At 38.9% G+C, this 16,608-nt stretch overlaps 1 protein-coding gene across 6 annotated transcripts in view; it reads left to right on the top strand.

Annotated features, from left to right (window-relative positions):
• The first annotated feature begins 1,632 nt into the window (after positions 1-1,632).
• Positions 1,633-16,608, top strand: part of smoc1 (SPARC related modular calcium binding 1) — a 52,117-nt gene continuing 37,141 nt past the window's right edge. For all 6 annotated transcript variants that reach the window (XM_066675052.1, XM_066675044.1, XM_066675035.1 and 3 more), the window contains exon 1: positions 1,633-1,965. In XM_066675052.1, the coding sequence (XP_066531149.1) occupies positions 1,870-1,965 (96 nt within the window). In that variant the 5' untranslated portion in view covers positions 1,633-1,869. The remainder of the gene's footprint in view (positions 1,966-16,608) is intronic.

The following is a 16,608-nucleotide window of genomic DNA, read 5'->3' as shown; positions in this document are numbered from 1 at the left end:
GTGATATAGACAGGACTTAAAGCTCTCATCTTTGCGTGAGAGGAGAAATTCATCTCACTTCAGTCCTTTGAGAAGACAAGTCGCATCAGTTGACATCAGTGCCTGATGTTTTTGTGTTTTTGTCTGCTCCCTCCAAAGCATTGATATATTACTATAATACATCCCACAACCTGCCACAATAATTCAGTTACTAATCAAAACAGCTGTTAAGAGATTAATGATCCCACCCTTCGCTTCCATTGGCCAGGATTTTTTTCAGTCTAAATATTTTGCTTGCAAATTCTGCTTCTCATCCCTATTAGACCCTGTGATGGTCTGGGATCTGCAGTGGCCAGTCCGCGGTTCTTAAATGTCCTTTGTTTGATTTGCAAATGTTCATCTGTTTTGTCTGGTTCTGTTTTTCTGCTGAGGCTCCACGTCCTTTCAGATCCATGCGTTCAGTTTTCTTTTAATGTGGAAGGATAAACACAGAAACATTTTAAACGTCTATGTCTTTTTCTACATAATCAGAATATGTACTCTTTAAATTCATCTCTCTCTTTCTCTCTGTCTCTCTCTCTCTCCACACAGATCCTTTGTTTTGGGAGGCTGTTGATTCTCAGTCTAATTGTGCCAGTGCTAAGCCCTACATGGCTGTAATTATAAGGCTGTTATGAAGCCGCTCAGTGATGATCTGCTAAAGTCTTGCTGTGTCACGTCCTCCAGGACCTCAACCGAATGATGCAGTGGACAATAAGAAGAGAGCTGCTGGAATGGTTCAGAAAACTCTTTTAGAGAATGACTAGACAGCCTGTTGAGCTCTCTAAAACCATGTTCCTGTGAGTGAGTGAGTGTGTGTGTGTGTGTATGTGAGTGTGTGTATGTGTGTGTGTGGTGGTGAGGGGGGCAGTGAGTGTAGCTGGACACCTGCACAGAGCTCAAAGCCCCTCTTTCTCTGTCTCACACTCTCACACACACACCTAGCAAACACACACACACACACACACACACACACACACACACACATACACACAATAGAGGAAGAAAAGTAACAGGAATAATGCAAAGAAAGAAAGAAAAAAGATTGCAAAGGAGGTCAGGATGCATTTGCTTGGCTCGAGGACTGCTGATGCCTTTCTTTTTTCTTTCCTTGTTTATTCTTCCTTCCTTTCTCCTTGTTCTTTCTTCCTTCCTTCTCTCATTCCTTTCTTTATTCTTTCTTTGTTTCATAATTCATTTTTATTTATTTATTTATTTCTGCATAATTCCTTTCTTTTCTTTCTTCCTCTACTTATGGTAACGACCAAGTATTCTCAGAGGGCTCATTCAGCCTTCGTTTCACACTCCCACGTCATCCCTGATTTAATATGGAATCAATAAAACGTCAGTGTAATACAGTTCCATACTCATGTACATGTTATAAAAATAAGTTATACGTGCTATATCAATAAAACCTACGGCCACGTGTGTCTGCCTATGAACTCGAGCAGCAGATAAAGCGCCATGTGTCTTTTCCAGCTGATTCTCCAGTACGGAGCAGAGCGGGGGGCGTTGATTGGACGTTTGCGGTGTCAGTCACGTGGTGTGAGCCCACCTCCCGGGCTTTTAAATGAGTCCCAATGGAAAGTCAACTATTCAACCTGTAGCTGTCGCGAGGACGGTGTGAGCTCGTGCAGTGGATGAAGTTTACTGCGGCACGTGAGAGAGCGGCTCCGGGCACTATGTGAATATCCATCATTATTAATATTATAGTCTTTATTATCACTCAGTCAGAATCCATAGCTTCTGAGGACGGACACCGGGCACACGGATTTCCCGCTGCAGCCCAGTCGTTTGGGAACTTCTGACAGTCTGGTACAGAGCCTGTTCAGAAGAGCAAGGGGCGACGGGATGGTCCTTCATCCGTTTCTGCTGCTCGCGCTTTTGGGCGCTTTTGCGCTGATCTTGACGCCGCGGACCTCGGCGCAGAAATCCAACGGTTCACGGGTGAGTGAGGCTGAGAGAGAGAGAGAGAGAATGAATTTGTCAGTGAAAGTTGTCAACACCTGAAGTGATGAATCAGAAAACCTGCTCTGTTCAGCTCTGTCTGTCTGTCTGTCTGTATATTGGTCTGTGTGCCTGTGTCCAACTGTCTGTCTGTCTGTCTCTATCTTTTTTTCTGCCTGTCTATAGCTGTATGTATGCTTGCCATTCAGTTTATATTTGTCTTGCTGTCAACCAGCCTGTCTGTCTGTCTGTCTAGCTCTGTGTCTGCTTGTCCCTCTCACTGTCTGTTTGTCTGCTGTTCATCTATCTGTCCGTCTTTTGTGTGTGTTTTTCAATCTGTCTGTCTGTTACGGTGTTGTCCTATATGTCTGTCTGCCCACCTGTCTATGCGTCTCTCTCTTTCTGTGTCTGTCTGTCTCAGAGCAGTGTGGGTCATGGGATTGGATATAAACCCTTATAAAGCACACAGTACATCTGGTCCAAACCAGAACACAATAAATAGGTTGTGAACTTTAATTTTAAAACTGTTCAGACGTTTTCAGATTGGAGTGGTGGGTAATGTTTGTTTATTTGAGCTCAAGAGTTGCACGTCTTTAGTCGGGAGGTTTCTGCGATCTCACTGTCTCCAACCAATCAGCCGTGTTTGTACTTTAATGCCATTAATATACAACAACAACCACGAAATCAAATCAAATAGTTCATCACTGTTAGTTCTAAGAGAAATATCCGCTTGAGTTTCATGACTGTGATGGGCCAGTGGGTCAGTCTTTCAGAATCTGATTTGTGGGAATCTTCAGCTTTGATGAAATGATTACTGGATAATCTTAACGCTGCCCTCCCTGTTTAAACACTGTGGAGTGGTTTAGTGTATGGAGTGGTCTGAATAGTACAGCTGTGTGTGGAGGGAGCTGCATTGTCCTGTGGGTTTGTCAGTGATACTTGAGTGCACCCATTGCCCTTTTGTGGCGTAGGTCTTTTGCTCTCCTTGCACCCCTCTGGGTTGTAAGAAAAGAGCGAGCCATTGCCTTTCCAGCACAGCATTTTATACATTTTCAACAAAGACAATGTTCTGAATTTTCTTTTTCTCTTTCCTCCTCACAGCTGAATCAGTTGACAGGGGCAGGAGCTCTTCAATAGCGGCGCGATATGGTTGTATTTAAAAGCCATGCTTCTCCCTCTGCCAACCTTTGTTGTTCTTTCATTTGTCAGGCTGTCATTTCTCACAAGTGAGAAGGTCTGAGTCATGGTGATGAGTTTTATTCTTTCCTCCCTCACAGTCTCTTATCCTTTTTATTTTTTTTTTGCCCCCACCTCCTTTTTTTTTTTTTTTTTTTTTTTAATCGGTCTAGGCTGAATCAATGATATGACACTGGCCAGACAACACTTTCAAATGTGTCCCAGTTACAGCATTTTTTCCATTTTAGAGCGGGAAAAAACCCTCAAGTACCTGACAGCAGTTCAGGCACAAGAATGATTTGGCAAGTTTGTCCATTCAGTATATATCCATTTAATGCTCCATAGAGACCCCAGAGAAAGAGCGAAAGTGAGTGAAAACAAAGAAAGAAAGTAAGAAAGAAGGAGCATTGGAGAGAGGAAAAGAGCATGAGTTTTGTGCATGGAGCAGAGGGACTGTCATATTTGTGGTCTGAGGGGGAGGTGACTCAGATGAATCTATGATACACACACATTTCTCTGATTATAAAAAATGGACGGTCTCTAAGTACGCTTCCTCACTGTATGTGCATGTGGCCTTCTACAGAGCTTCAAGAATGAAAGGAAATCTATGCTAAAGTTTTCTCTAATTATCAGGTTGTTCTAATGAACACATTCCAGTGCTGTTGTAGAGGTCCGGGGGATCGTATTGACTGGTCGGAGAAGGCTGGTCCTGAAAATCTGAGGAGAAACCAACAATTTATACATATTATAAACACAGTTGGTTACTTTATTGTACTGTTAAATGGACAGGTATAATTAAGCCTTTATTATGAACAAGAAAGAGAGACCCCAGCAATTGCAGCACATCCCATTTCACAGAGCCATAAGGTAGCCTCTTTTATCCTTGCATTATTCAGTTGTTGTATACAGAGACACTTCAATCTGCTACTACTGATTATTTTCCAACTACAAGAAAAGTACATCTGTTAAACATGGTCATTAAAATAAACATGAATTTGAAATGGGAGAACATTGCACTTTCATAATGTGAAGTGGGACGTTATTTTATCCAAGATTTGACTGGTGGTGGTTGGGGTGGGACTGATATGAGATTATTAATAATTAGATTTACAGGAAAAAAATCACTTGAATTTGATTAAAGCTCATGAAGTCTTTTAAATTATTTTTACTCTATTTTAATGTTATGCCACAACACAATTAATTAATTGCATTGAATATATCTTAGGACATGAACCAAAAGAAAGTTTCATTTTGATTTAGTTTGATTAAAGTCTGCAGTAGGCAGTAGGCATTTCTAAAGAGAACATATTGTCGCTATCCTGTTAAATATAGTATAATATAATATAGTAACTTCACAGGGGAATGAAAAAACCTCAACTTTCAATGGAAGTGCATGTAAAATTAGTTTTTTTCCAGGGCAGCGTGACAAAAATTGAGATACATGTTTTATAATTGGACAGCGATGATATAATATCATAGAAAAGGGAAAGGAAAGAAAATGAATAAACATAGTCAGTATAGGAATATTTGGAAAAAGGTAAAGAGAATATGGGACAACTAACCATCATGAAAGCCATGTTTGATCAAATAAACTGTTCCCAGTTATATATACGGGGCTGCACGGTGGCTTGGTGGTTAGCACATTCAACTCCCAGTGCTGGGATCTTGGGTTCAAGTCCTGTCTGGGTGGAGTTTCCATGTTCTCCCTGTGTCTGCGTGGGTTTCCCCCGGGGTCTCTGGTTTCCTCCCACAATCCAAAACCTAAATGAGTGTGTGCCCAGATATGGATTAGCACTGTATCCTGGGTGAAGCCCTAGTGCCCGATGCAGTCCTCCAGGTGGACGGTTATTTCTGGTCGAGAGTACGGCATGAGCGCTTGGCTGCCGTTTCTTGTGTTGTGTGTGTGAGAATTGAGTGTTGAATGGATTGCCGTTCTGAGCAGTGTTGATTGTGAAGCGTCCTTGGGTATCTAGAAAGGCGCTATATAAGTGTAATGATAAATAAAATTAAAATAAATAAAAAATAGAGCACTTAAAGTTTTCAACTTCACAAAAGACAGAAAAGACAAACAAATATTCACTTCTGCTCCAGATTTTAAAAAATCCATGTGTTTCTGCCAGTTCTCTAATTATGAGAAGACAGCCCATGTCATGGGTTTGGAAGGATGCGTAATCAAGAACCTTTAATGGAAAAAGGAATTAAACAAAAAGTAAGAAAGTTGGAAAATGAAACAGCTGGTGTTCCATAAAAGTGGACTGACAAACCCAGAGCTCAGGATTTTTAATCCTGGATTATGGGAATCCTCAAACCAACTTCTATGACTAAACTTTGGATTGTGGATATTTATTTGAATTGAATTTAATTTCTCATTGTGTTAATTTACTCAGAACTGAATTTATATTAAAATCTGGATGTATTTAGTTACCAAGGCTTTTTTTATCATTTTTTGTTAAATTAATAAAGCAAATGAATAATGCTCTTTAACTTTAACTTTGTATGTAGTAAGCCCCCTCCAGGGTGTGTTCCCGCCTTGCGCCCAATGATTCCAGGTATGCTCTGGACCCACCGCGACCCTGAACTGGATAAACGTTTACAGATAATGAATGAATGAATGAATGTATGTAGTAGCTGTGGTAGATTATGGAGATAATGTTTTGATTGATTTTTGGCAAATACTGGACTATTTGAGGAAGAATGACATTAGTAACAGGTGTGTGTGTGTGAGAGAGAGACAGTGTGAGTGAAGGGGCAGGTTTAAAGAGAGAGAGAAATGGATGGGGAGTTGATACACTTTATAAAGGGGGGGAAAATCTGAGAAACTATGTCCACAATGCTAAACACATCCTCCCTCTCGTGCCTCAGAGGTTTCTAAAACACCCTGATGTAATCATTACAGGAGGTCAGCAGGGTTATGATATTAAAAAAGCTGAAGTTAAATGCTTGAAACCTTGTCCTCCCCTTTGTGCCTCATTAGAGCAAACTTATCTCTCCGTTAGCCCTGAGAGTGGAAAGCTTTATGAGGAATTATGCTGTGCATTTTGGGCCAATAATAGAATTTTTCTACACAAGCCAAATTTGATTGGGCTAAAAAGCTTCTCTTGCCATCAGAGGAGCTGTAAGTTTCCATTTAATCATGAATCAGGGCCAGACTACTTTCACCTGGCGTTTGAGGTTTTGCAGCATAAGACGAGGGTCAGAAAAGAGTCTGCAAGACTTTAGCTCCTTAGTGAAACAGCTGAATAGAGTCATCAACTGAAAGTGTCTACTGAAACATCCAGCACAAACTGGACACTAATGAAGGCCATCTGAAAACAGTCATAGTTGTTTACCCTTGTCCATGATCTGGCAAACATGACCCTTGAGTTTTTGTGGTGTCAGAGTTCCAGTCAGGTAGGAGGCAGTCCAGGGAGGGAACACAGAACACAATCACTGCACACTGTGCTGAATATTTAAACATTTAAAACTTGCTGCTTTTAATTCCATAAGAAAAATTAAAAAGGTATTTCCTTAATTTCTCAGTAGTTTCTCGTAGACACCAAGATCCCACAGAAAGATCCCTCAGTTGTGTCACTCAGTTGAGTTTTAGTGGTGATCTCGAGTCTCACTGTGGTCAAATTACCTGAAATCATAACACTTATGTTTATCTGCAAATGAACTAAAAACAGGACCTCAAACATTTCTCAGCCATATTTAATTATATTTCCTATATGGTGAATGTGTGAGTGCGTGTTGCGCTTTGAAGGACTTGCTTGAGATTTCGTGTAGGCTCCGGACCCACCACGACCCTGAACTGGATGAGCCGTTATAGACAATGAATGAATGAATATTTCCTATATGGAATTTCAGGAGAAACACCATCAACTTTCCTGAGCTATCAAAAAGCAACAAACTAATCTTAAACCATTTCTATTGAACCAACCACCATAAAATTTATACACAGCGTACAGGCCACCGGGGAGTTTGAAATTTTTGTTTTTGGTTTTTTGTATGTTCATTTTTCCTAAACATAGTATATAATGGATGTCTACAGTCTTCCTGCATAGGAACATGAGAGAGCATTACCAAGTAAAATAGAAAACATAGGATTTCTGATTTAAAGTGAAATATAAGAGTTACACGTTCAAAGGAACACATGTGTCCTCTGTTCTCTAACCGTGAGAGAAGATACTCTGCTCCAGGTTGGGAAACACCAAGCTGTAAAATGAATAAAATGTAAAAGAAAAAAACTGTCATGCTGTTTTTCAGTTGGCCAAAGTGAGTGCATCTGAAAAATCAATCAAAATTCTCTTGTCAAACAAATGCTAATGCATGCACTGCCGTATAAACCACTGTGAATATTCACGTAGATTACAGACTTATAATATAGCTTTGTCATATGCTTATATTATATTATATTATATGAGTTATCAAGTATTTACACTTGTTAACATATGTGTGCATTGTTACAAACCTACTTTCCAAAACTAATTCCAATTTATTAAATGTCTTGGCATGTTAGCATGTTAGTTTATATTACAAATATTATTTTACTTAGAGAAAAACTCGGTTTATAATGTAACACTAATTAATGAACAAATGCTAAGGGCCAGGGCTTTTTCAATATTAGAGGCTGACTTTGATATCTCAGAAGATTTTCACTGGGGATTTCTTGGACTTGGACTAAGGCTAGACTTCTGCATATATATATATATATATATATATATATATATATATATATATATATATATATATATATATATATATATATATATATATATATATATAAACTACCCCTTGGATTAAAACAGTTTCCCAAGGAAAGAGTTAGAGTTATGACACATGCAAGCCTTGCTTAGGGTACTCAGATATTTCCTGTCCTTTGAAGTCAGTTAAGTGTTCGAAGCCTCCCATGACAAGCTACTGAATAATCCATTTTGATTCTGTAACCCCTTCAAATGTTATGAAATCCCCACCTTACAGCTTTGAGCCACAGATTGAATCCCCATTTACTGAACCACATTTATAAAACAGACTGGTCAACACATGGTCACACGTTTCCTGAGGCATGTATTGGGAATAAAGTTCCGGAGGCTGAATACGTAAGTTGGAACAGGGTGCGAAACTAACGAGGGACAGAATTTCGCATGCATATTTTGCGCAGTTAATCAAGTCTGAGTTGAAAGTGCTGATGTGAGTTATTTTCTTGTAGTTCTATAGCAACCTGGAACATATCACCTGGAAATGTTCATAGTAGTTAGATTCACACCGATGATAATTTTTTTCCATAAAGGATTTGGTTACGGAGCTGTGTGCATACATTACCAGATCCACACTTGTATTATTTTTATCACCAATTTTAACGTTGTGCCTCCTATAAACCATCAGAGAATTCTTATTCCTCCATATTAATTCTATATGCAAACATATGTTTTGAGGCCTCATGGAACTGGCTTTAAAGTAACTGGATGACTGACTCACTCATTCACAGACTCATCCTCTCACACTTTGAGCACTTTTGAGTGCTTTTCATCATTGACACCTTTGTCCTTGTGATGAAAATCTCATCTGTTTGCACATGCTCTTCTTTTGACTAAATTGCTCATGAACAATGGTCACTGTAAAACCATTTCTAACAGATGGGTAAAAAAGAATGAATCATGATGGAATGCTAATAAACAAATAGATTGTGTGCTCTCCTCTTCTCTTCGTTGTTGAAGAATTAGATGTTCATGTTAGCCTTATAAAGATGTTGATAATCATTGGAATAGACCAGTGTAGTTGGAGATGAGCTCAGATGCTGGCCTTGCAGCATACCTGGGTGAGTGCATCACCAAAAAGCTTCATAAAAGTGTAGAGAACAAACAGCTTGCCGAGTGCATGGCCTGTGCCAAGATTGTATTCTCCCACCCTTAAAGATCAGAGCCTGGTCTCAGCACCCCTTCCCACCTCACGTTTTATTAGAGAAGCTCACGTCACACATAGGCTGCAAGTACGTCTGTAGCTCTCTCACTCTCTCTCTCTCTCTCTCTCTCACACTCTCTCTCTCTGTATGTGTTCATATGTGCACATAGTGTGTGTGTGTACAGATCATCACTGTATTGCATGCATTTGTATGCAACAGACAGAAGGCAGACAGTAGGGACAAATTTAGAGAGTGCAAGAGAGTAGAAGGGGATAGAAGGCTCTGCTGCTTGTGTGGGCCACAGACTGGGGCAGTGTGCTTGATACACAATGAAAGACAGCTGGGATTTGGATAAGGGAGGCTTTCTGACACAGAGAATGTGTTCTGGGTCAGTGCTAAGGCATTTTGCTGTGGAGAGATAGCAGTGGGTATCAGCATAATGATATGGCACACTGTGGGAAATACCGTGGAGATTGCCAGCCTCCCAGAGCCTTCAATTACAACGGGATAAAAGAAAGTCTTTCCCCCCTCTTTATTCACGAGGAGCGTATCTTCACAACGTTATTTATATATTTTTTTATTGCCAGATTTGTTATTCGTTAAGTTCCATTATACTTTAGGCAACATCCTGAGAGGGTTTTAATGCATATGCACATCTGCCAGATCTAAAAAGTTTGTTGCCATAATTTCAAGGCAAGCTGTTGGTCAACCGCATGTTGACAGAATCTGTGCTGTTGTTGGTCACACTGAAACACTGCTATAGTCAGGCTGGCAATGACAATGGACTTTTAAATACTGAAGAATATGAGAAAATGGATGAGCATATACATTAATTTTGTCCATATTCCAAATTATGAACCTACTACTGAAATAAGAAGAGACATGTTAGAAAAGCAGTACGTACACAGTACATTTGGCATATCTTCTAGCCGTCATACATATGCTAAATCATGGCAGAGACAGGGGCCAATCAAAGCACTTCTTGATCTGCTGTGATGGCTCCTCAGTTAAAACAGATGGATTCCATGGCCTGATCACTTGTCTTTTAATCAGCGTAATTGACCACAGTCCAGAGTCCATTGTTGTCCGACATGAAGTCCCTGGACAGTTTAGTTCCTGCAGATCTGAGCTTGATAGCCATTGGGCTATGAGCCTATGTTCCAGTTTGTCTGAGTTCCAGCTTACATATGCTTCATGTATAAAGCCATATGGGCTCAGACTTATATTTACTGAGTCATTTTTCAATACTACACAATGAATCAGAAAGCCAAAGTTGTAATGGTTAGTGTATAGGTCTTAATCTTTAATCCCCCAAATTAGGGGGATATTAATGGTTAAAGAACTTCCTTTGCTTTCGGTCCCCAGCAACAGATTATGGAGCCACTCAGTCTTCCTGCATATTTTCCCATATTTCTTTCTGCTGGATGGCTCGAATCCTTCCTGCTTGCTGGGTGGCCTCATGATTATTGAGATGCACCTCATGAGCTGTCATGATAGATCTTTAGCCAGGTTGGGTATTAGAGTCGGTAAAAAAGGAAATTCGATAAGAAGATTTCCTCTTACATCTGAAATTGTTTGTTCAATAATCCTAGAAAGGAGATTAGACTCATGATTTTGCTTTCTGTCATTTCCTCAAAGAATCAGTAAGTCTTTATTGGGTCTGATGTTGGGTAATGAACCCATATTCTGTTGAAACATGCTTTCACTTCTCTAACTGTAAGCCCCACTGCAGTGGGAATCCCCAACTCAAAATTTACCAGAATTAAGATGAATCAACTTGTATGGATAGGTTAAGGTCAGGGCATTTTTGCCAGATACTCTGCTTTTCTTGGGAGACGACACATTTCTACTTGTTTCTGTTCAGAATAAATTTCCAGTATTCCTAGAAACTACTAAGTTTTAAAATAACTACATTTTTACGGAATCACTTTATTAATGTCCTGGCGAGGAATGTGATCATGCTGAAACTCCATTTTGTGTTACCATCCCTCCATAAAATTCCTAAATGAATTAAAACAAAATGCTTACTTACAGCTCTATCATATAGGTTTGTAGTAGCTAATAATATTTTACCAGAGCTTTTTCTAATTATAAAGAGTCATGTTGTCAGTAGAGACATTTCCAATATGAAAATGAATGGCTTTCATATCTGCTTTAATCATTTATTGAGCAAATAATGGAAAAGGACCCAATACCGTTTGAGAATTCATAGGTAGTGAGTGAAAAAAATATATATCATTTTCCAGTTTAAAATTGAATGATTAAATTTTTTGTTCATTAATATTTCTAGAAAAAATGTATCTATGGTTTTGATTTTCATTTCTTGAACCAGTTCACACAAATGTGATGAGGGCTGTTGTACTGCACAAATTATCTTTGCCTTATGTTCGATTCCATCATTTGTGGCTTATTTCACCCTGGACCTAATATTTAGTATTTGATACATTCTGTCTGTACTTTTACAAATTTATTTTTTTAAACCTTGCAATCAGTTTATATTCACATGTAATTTACTAGCTCCTGAAATATATTTTTACATTCTATTTTTATATTAATATAATTTACATTTGCATGGTAAATTCATATCTTGCAGCTTCACAGCTCAATTTAAATCTGCATTTAAAATAAAAATAGCCTGAGCTTTTCATTCAACTTTCAACTCGAAGAAGTTGCTGGATCTCCTTTATTTTGCTAATTATTTGCAAACCTATCAGAAGGCTGTTTTTGCCATCATTATAGTTATAAAAGTAACGAGCTCTTCACACGTTACCGAGAACGTACATCTGGCACGATATAGCTATCTTTCTCACACACACACACACACACACACACACAAATAATGGCAGCCATGCCAAGAGTAAACATGCATCTGTGTTGGACGTTTTACTCTCGCCTAATATCAGAAGCTTTGAATACGCTGCCAATGAATTTCAAGCCAAAACTCAAAAGGTTTAAATGCTGAAGTGATATTTAAGGATTAAGCATATTCACCCAAATGTGTGGCCTGCTGTTGCTTTTCTCTAAAGGAGGATGAGGCATTGAGTGATTTTGTCTCTTTTTTGTCTTGTCTTGCTCTGATTTTTCATGTTGTTCATTGTTATATTTATTATATTATGATATGAATGAGCTCCTCCCTCCATTTGAAATGAAGGGTTATTCTTTGGAGGGAAAAGTGCTGTAATTATTTTTACATTACGTGACAAAATATGTGCTATTGTAGTGCATTATGAATTCAGTCTTTTCCAGCAGGAGCACATTTATTCATGGTGCATGGAGTTCTTTTTATGATCATACAATACACAGAGGCCCTGAAGTTGCTTTGGATTCTTTTATGAGGAACACACTTATTCCTGGAGATCATTTGTCTCAGCTCTTGTTTTTTAGGCAGCTTTTCAAGTGTGTAGGAATTTAAATGTTTTATTGATTGGCTATCAGAATTGCATTACTTCCAACCTTTTTTTTTTTGAGCAAGCATAGTTAGCAAAATGACAATCAGCCAATACTGGTGACATTAGTAATAACCTACATTTACATATTCAGGTTGGGGCCAGTGGTAAAGGTTACTGATATAAAACAAATTTCACTGAGATTGCTTCAGCTATCTATCACCAATTTACATAAGTGTTAATGGCACCTGTATTGACTTTTATATGAATTGCTGTGTAACCTATGTCTAAATTAAACTGTCACTTGGAACGTTTTTTGATCTCCCTAATGAGGATCAATTAGCACTTATGAGGACATTTCAGTCATTTCCCACATGGCAGGCACAGCTTTGCCTCTGGACCCGGAGCTCTCGGGCAGCAACTGTGACATACAGTGGCTCATTGGCCACTTAGAAATGGAATAGGAATTACAGCTAAACAACGGGCAAATGTACCAAGTGGATATTAGTGTGCAACCATTTAAAAGTGGTACTACTGAAAGTGTAAATAGCCATGATGATCTGATTTCATTTGCTGAGTTTGGCGTTATAGGGAATGTCTATGATTGTGGGAAACTGCAGCTCAGTTTTTTTTTTTTTATGTTCAGAAGAGAAACTGTATATTTGAGGGGGCAGAATGGCTTTTGTTTGTATGCAGCTGAAGTTGAATTACCACAGAAACTCATTTGTAACTTGAGTTGTTAAGTTTTGGTTTATTTACTTTCATGAAGTTAGCTGTCTCCCGAATTTGGAGATATTTCCACCTTAAGTATTCCGAGACTGCAAAAATAAGTCAATATTACCAACCTATGGAGCAGGAGTAGAACGATATACTCATCTTGGTTTGTGCATTTCAACATTTGTTGTCTAAAAACCTCCATATGCTCACCAAACGGTGAGGAAACATCTTCTGAATTTTATTTAAAAAAGTGTTTTTTGATTACAATTGAGAACGGCTTTAAGCATCCTGAAATTCCAATAAGGAATTCCGATTTGAAGGAGCCGATTTCTTCTAGCTGGGGGTTGGAAATATTTTGACTTTTGGGCCTTGATTTTGTGTAGTTGATGCTTGCGTTGATGTTCTCAAATAATCAGTGTTATCTGGTAAAGACAAGCAATGATCAAATATAGTTGTGTTATTTCCAGACACCTTCTATATAATAATTTGATTGCAATTATCCATTATAGTAGCAGGCATATGTTGTGTGTAATAATATAAGGCTTGGTTGTGGAACACCAGAAACAGCTGTAGGTCCCACAGGGCCTTACAACTCGATGCGAGGCACCTCTGCTTTCTCTTTCTCTCTCTTCACACAGCAACAGAAGCAGTCATCACCCACTAGATGAAAGCTCACTGTGTTCTCGCTCACCTTTTAAAACAGCTTGCTTCAGATGCTACGTTTATGGCCCAGGGTTTAGACTGGGCAGAATTTCGCTAAAGTCGTTTGGCCGACTTCAGACAAGGCTTTCAGGTTGCCTTAGCATTACGTTTTAATTTATCTGCTCTTGACTGAAGCCAGTAAGAAGATATAAAAATTAAGAGTGAAATTACGGGCTGCACTTCCCCCAGTCCATTGCCCCAGGAGCAGTAATTCAGTTTTATTTTGTCTGCTTTCAATAGAAAGCTCCCACTTCACCAAGAGATGACTTTAAAATCCATTACCACATTTACCTTGATCTCAACATGATAGTTTTATTTTACTTAAGAAAATAAACCATATAAGGATGAAAATCTTACTTTAGCGGGTAATACGACTCAGTCCAGAGACAAAACATTCAGCCAGTGTTTGCAAAGAGGAATCTGTTATGAATTAATCTGAATTATAAATACTTTAAGTGTACTCACTGCAGTCTTTACTTTTCATGTCATGTTGACATCAGTAGCATAGACCTGGCTCTTGTACAGCATCTTCCATAATTGCACATTATTAGTGTTTACAGGGGTTAAGCTTTATGCAGTAGTTACATAATATTACTTTTTTTACTACAGATTTTACTTCCATACCATTGCATCTTACGGAGTAATTCAAAGTGTCAATGAGGGTCTCTGTTAGGGCCAGAAAAAGCATTTGTGCCTAATAATATATTTCCCAATGTTTATAGAATACAGCTACTTTAAGCTCACCTTTTGTGAGGACAAATATTTAATCTCAATAAATAAAACATGGAACAAAATGGGACATTCTAGAAGAGCTGAACATATGGTTAGGGTCAGCATTCTCAGTTCCAAGTGTTGGCTTGTGGTGTAAAAAGATTGCCAATGCAAGGCTGTGGAGCAGTTGATTGTATTGTCAAGAGTGGTGGAGCACATACCTGACCTCACTAAGGCTGTTGTGGCTGAATGCAATCAAAGCCTAGAAAAATTGTTCCACATCAAGCATCAAACCTTCACAGAAGAGTAGAAGTCATATGTGCTTAACATAACTAAAGACATCACCTGTGCTGGTTACACTTTACTTTAGGTCATCATTCAGAAGGCTGAGTCATTTTTGACAAAGTGGCTTGGTCACACATGCTTCCTCTCTATCTCTCTCTGGTCAAGGCAGAGAAACAGCAAAGAGCCCTCTTAAAAACGCTGAAAATCATGAAAAAGAGATGCAGATATTGATTTATTCCTGCTCCATAGGTGGGCAATATTGACTCATTCTTGCTGTTTCAGATTGTTTAGGTAGGTGTGCAATAACCGCATGAAAGAAAACAGAGGTCAAAAGTGCTACAAAACTAAAACAACTCAAGTTACAAACAAGTTTCTGTGGTTATGCAAACACTTCATAAAAACTAACAGATGAGATAAACTTTAGCCACGTTTTCCAGCTCAAACATACCATTCCACCTTAAAAGATGCAGAGTTTCTGATCGTAAACAACCCAGAGACAACTGCAGTTCCCCCCAATCATTAAGGTTACATTTAAACTGTAATGTACATTTAAATTTGTCAAATAGATTTTAAACAAAACTGTATTACGTGTAAAAAAAACAAGATGTGTTTGGGCAGTTATTTATACATTTAAGGTGACCAGATCTGAGATGGTGAAAAAGAGGACACGCCTCGGAAGGGGTCCTTTAAGTCCTTTACACCTTTATTTGCTACACAAAACATGGGATTTTTTCCTAATTCATCCGAGAACTTACATTTATGTTTCGGCATAGCTGCTCGAGATGAGGGTAGGTACATGAGCTTTGCCTGACGTAAACAAGGACTACTGATGTGTAGACTGACCAATTAAATGTTTACAGAGAAGGTTATCGACCAATAACGGTGGCTCTACAGTCAGACCGTCCAATCAGAAGATTTTAGGCTACTTCACCACACCCCCTTCTCACTCAAGCGAACCAATCGGAGTAGGGGAGGGCGGGACTAGTTTGTGAACGAAACACTTCTCGAAGTTCTATGTAAGCTCTAGAAAAACAAAATGCCGGACGTTTGTGAAATTCCGCCCGGACATTTTTTTTAAGTCTAAAAAAGAGGACATGTCCGGGTAAAAGAGGACGTCTGGTCACCCTACTAAATTAGTATTTAAGCAATCTCCTGTAACATTGCCATTTTGACATTACAGGGTCTTTTGTCAATGCATTAGCAGTGTAGATGGGTATGTGTTTTTGTGGCAGTTACATGTACAAGTTACAAGTTTTAGCACTGTTAATGAATCCTGTTTGTGTGTGTGAGTGTGTTGAGTTCCTGTAAGGAATGGTCAGCTTTTTTTTCCCCCTGCACTATTGCATCTTAGCGTAAAATACCTGAGGGGCACTAAGTCCACTATTATGATCTGCTAACAGCTGGACAGCAATCCAAAGCAAATTAGTACAGTGTTAAGCTGGCAGGCTAGCACCTTCCTGAGCTGACCCCTCATGAATACAGTGTCTCTCTCTCTCTCTCTCTCTCTCTCTCTCTCTCTCTCACACACACACCCTCTCAGTGATTGATGGGATTGAATTTCATGCTGGAGTTTTTCACAGTGAGTTTTGGAGGAGACTGTAAAAGTTACAGGAGAGTGAAAAAAATAAAATAAATATGTGGTCAATACTGTCCGGCCAACATGTCTACAAGGAGTGTTAAACTAGCTGTAATGAAGGCAAGAAAATTGCCTTTATTATTATGATCTGTCTGATGATTTGCAGCTTTTTATCTGGTTCCTAGTTCATCATGTAGAGAACTTTAGGA

This window comes from Hoplias malabaricus, chromosome 1 (genome assembly GCF_029633855.1).
Source record: "Hoplias malabaricus isolate fHopMal1 chromosome 1, fHopMal1.hap1, whole genome shotgun sequence".
NCBI classification, from domain to species: Eukaryota; Metazoa; Chordata; class Actinopteri; order Characiformes; family Erythrinidae; genus Hoplias; species Hoplias malabaricus.
Note: the sequence above shows the minus strand (reverse complement) of the source record. Positions and strands in the feature narration are given on the sequence as shown.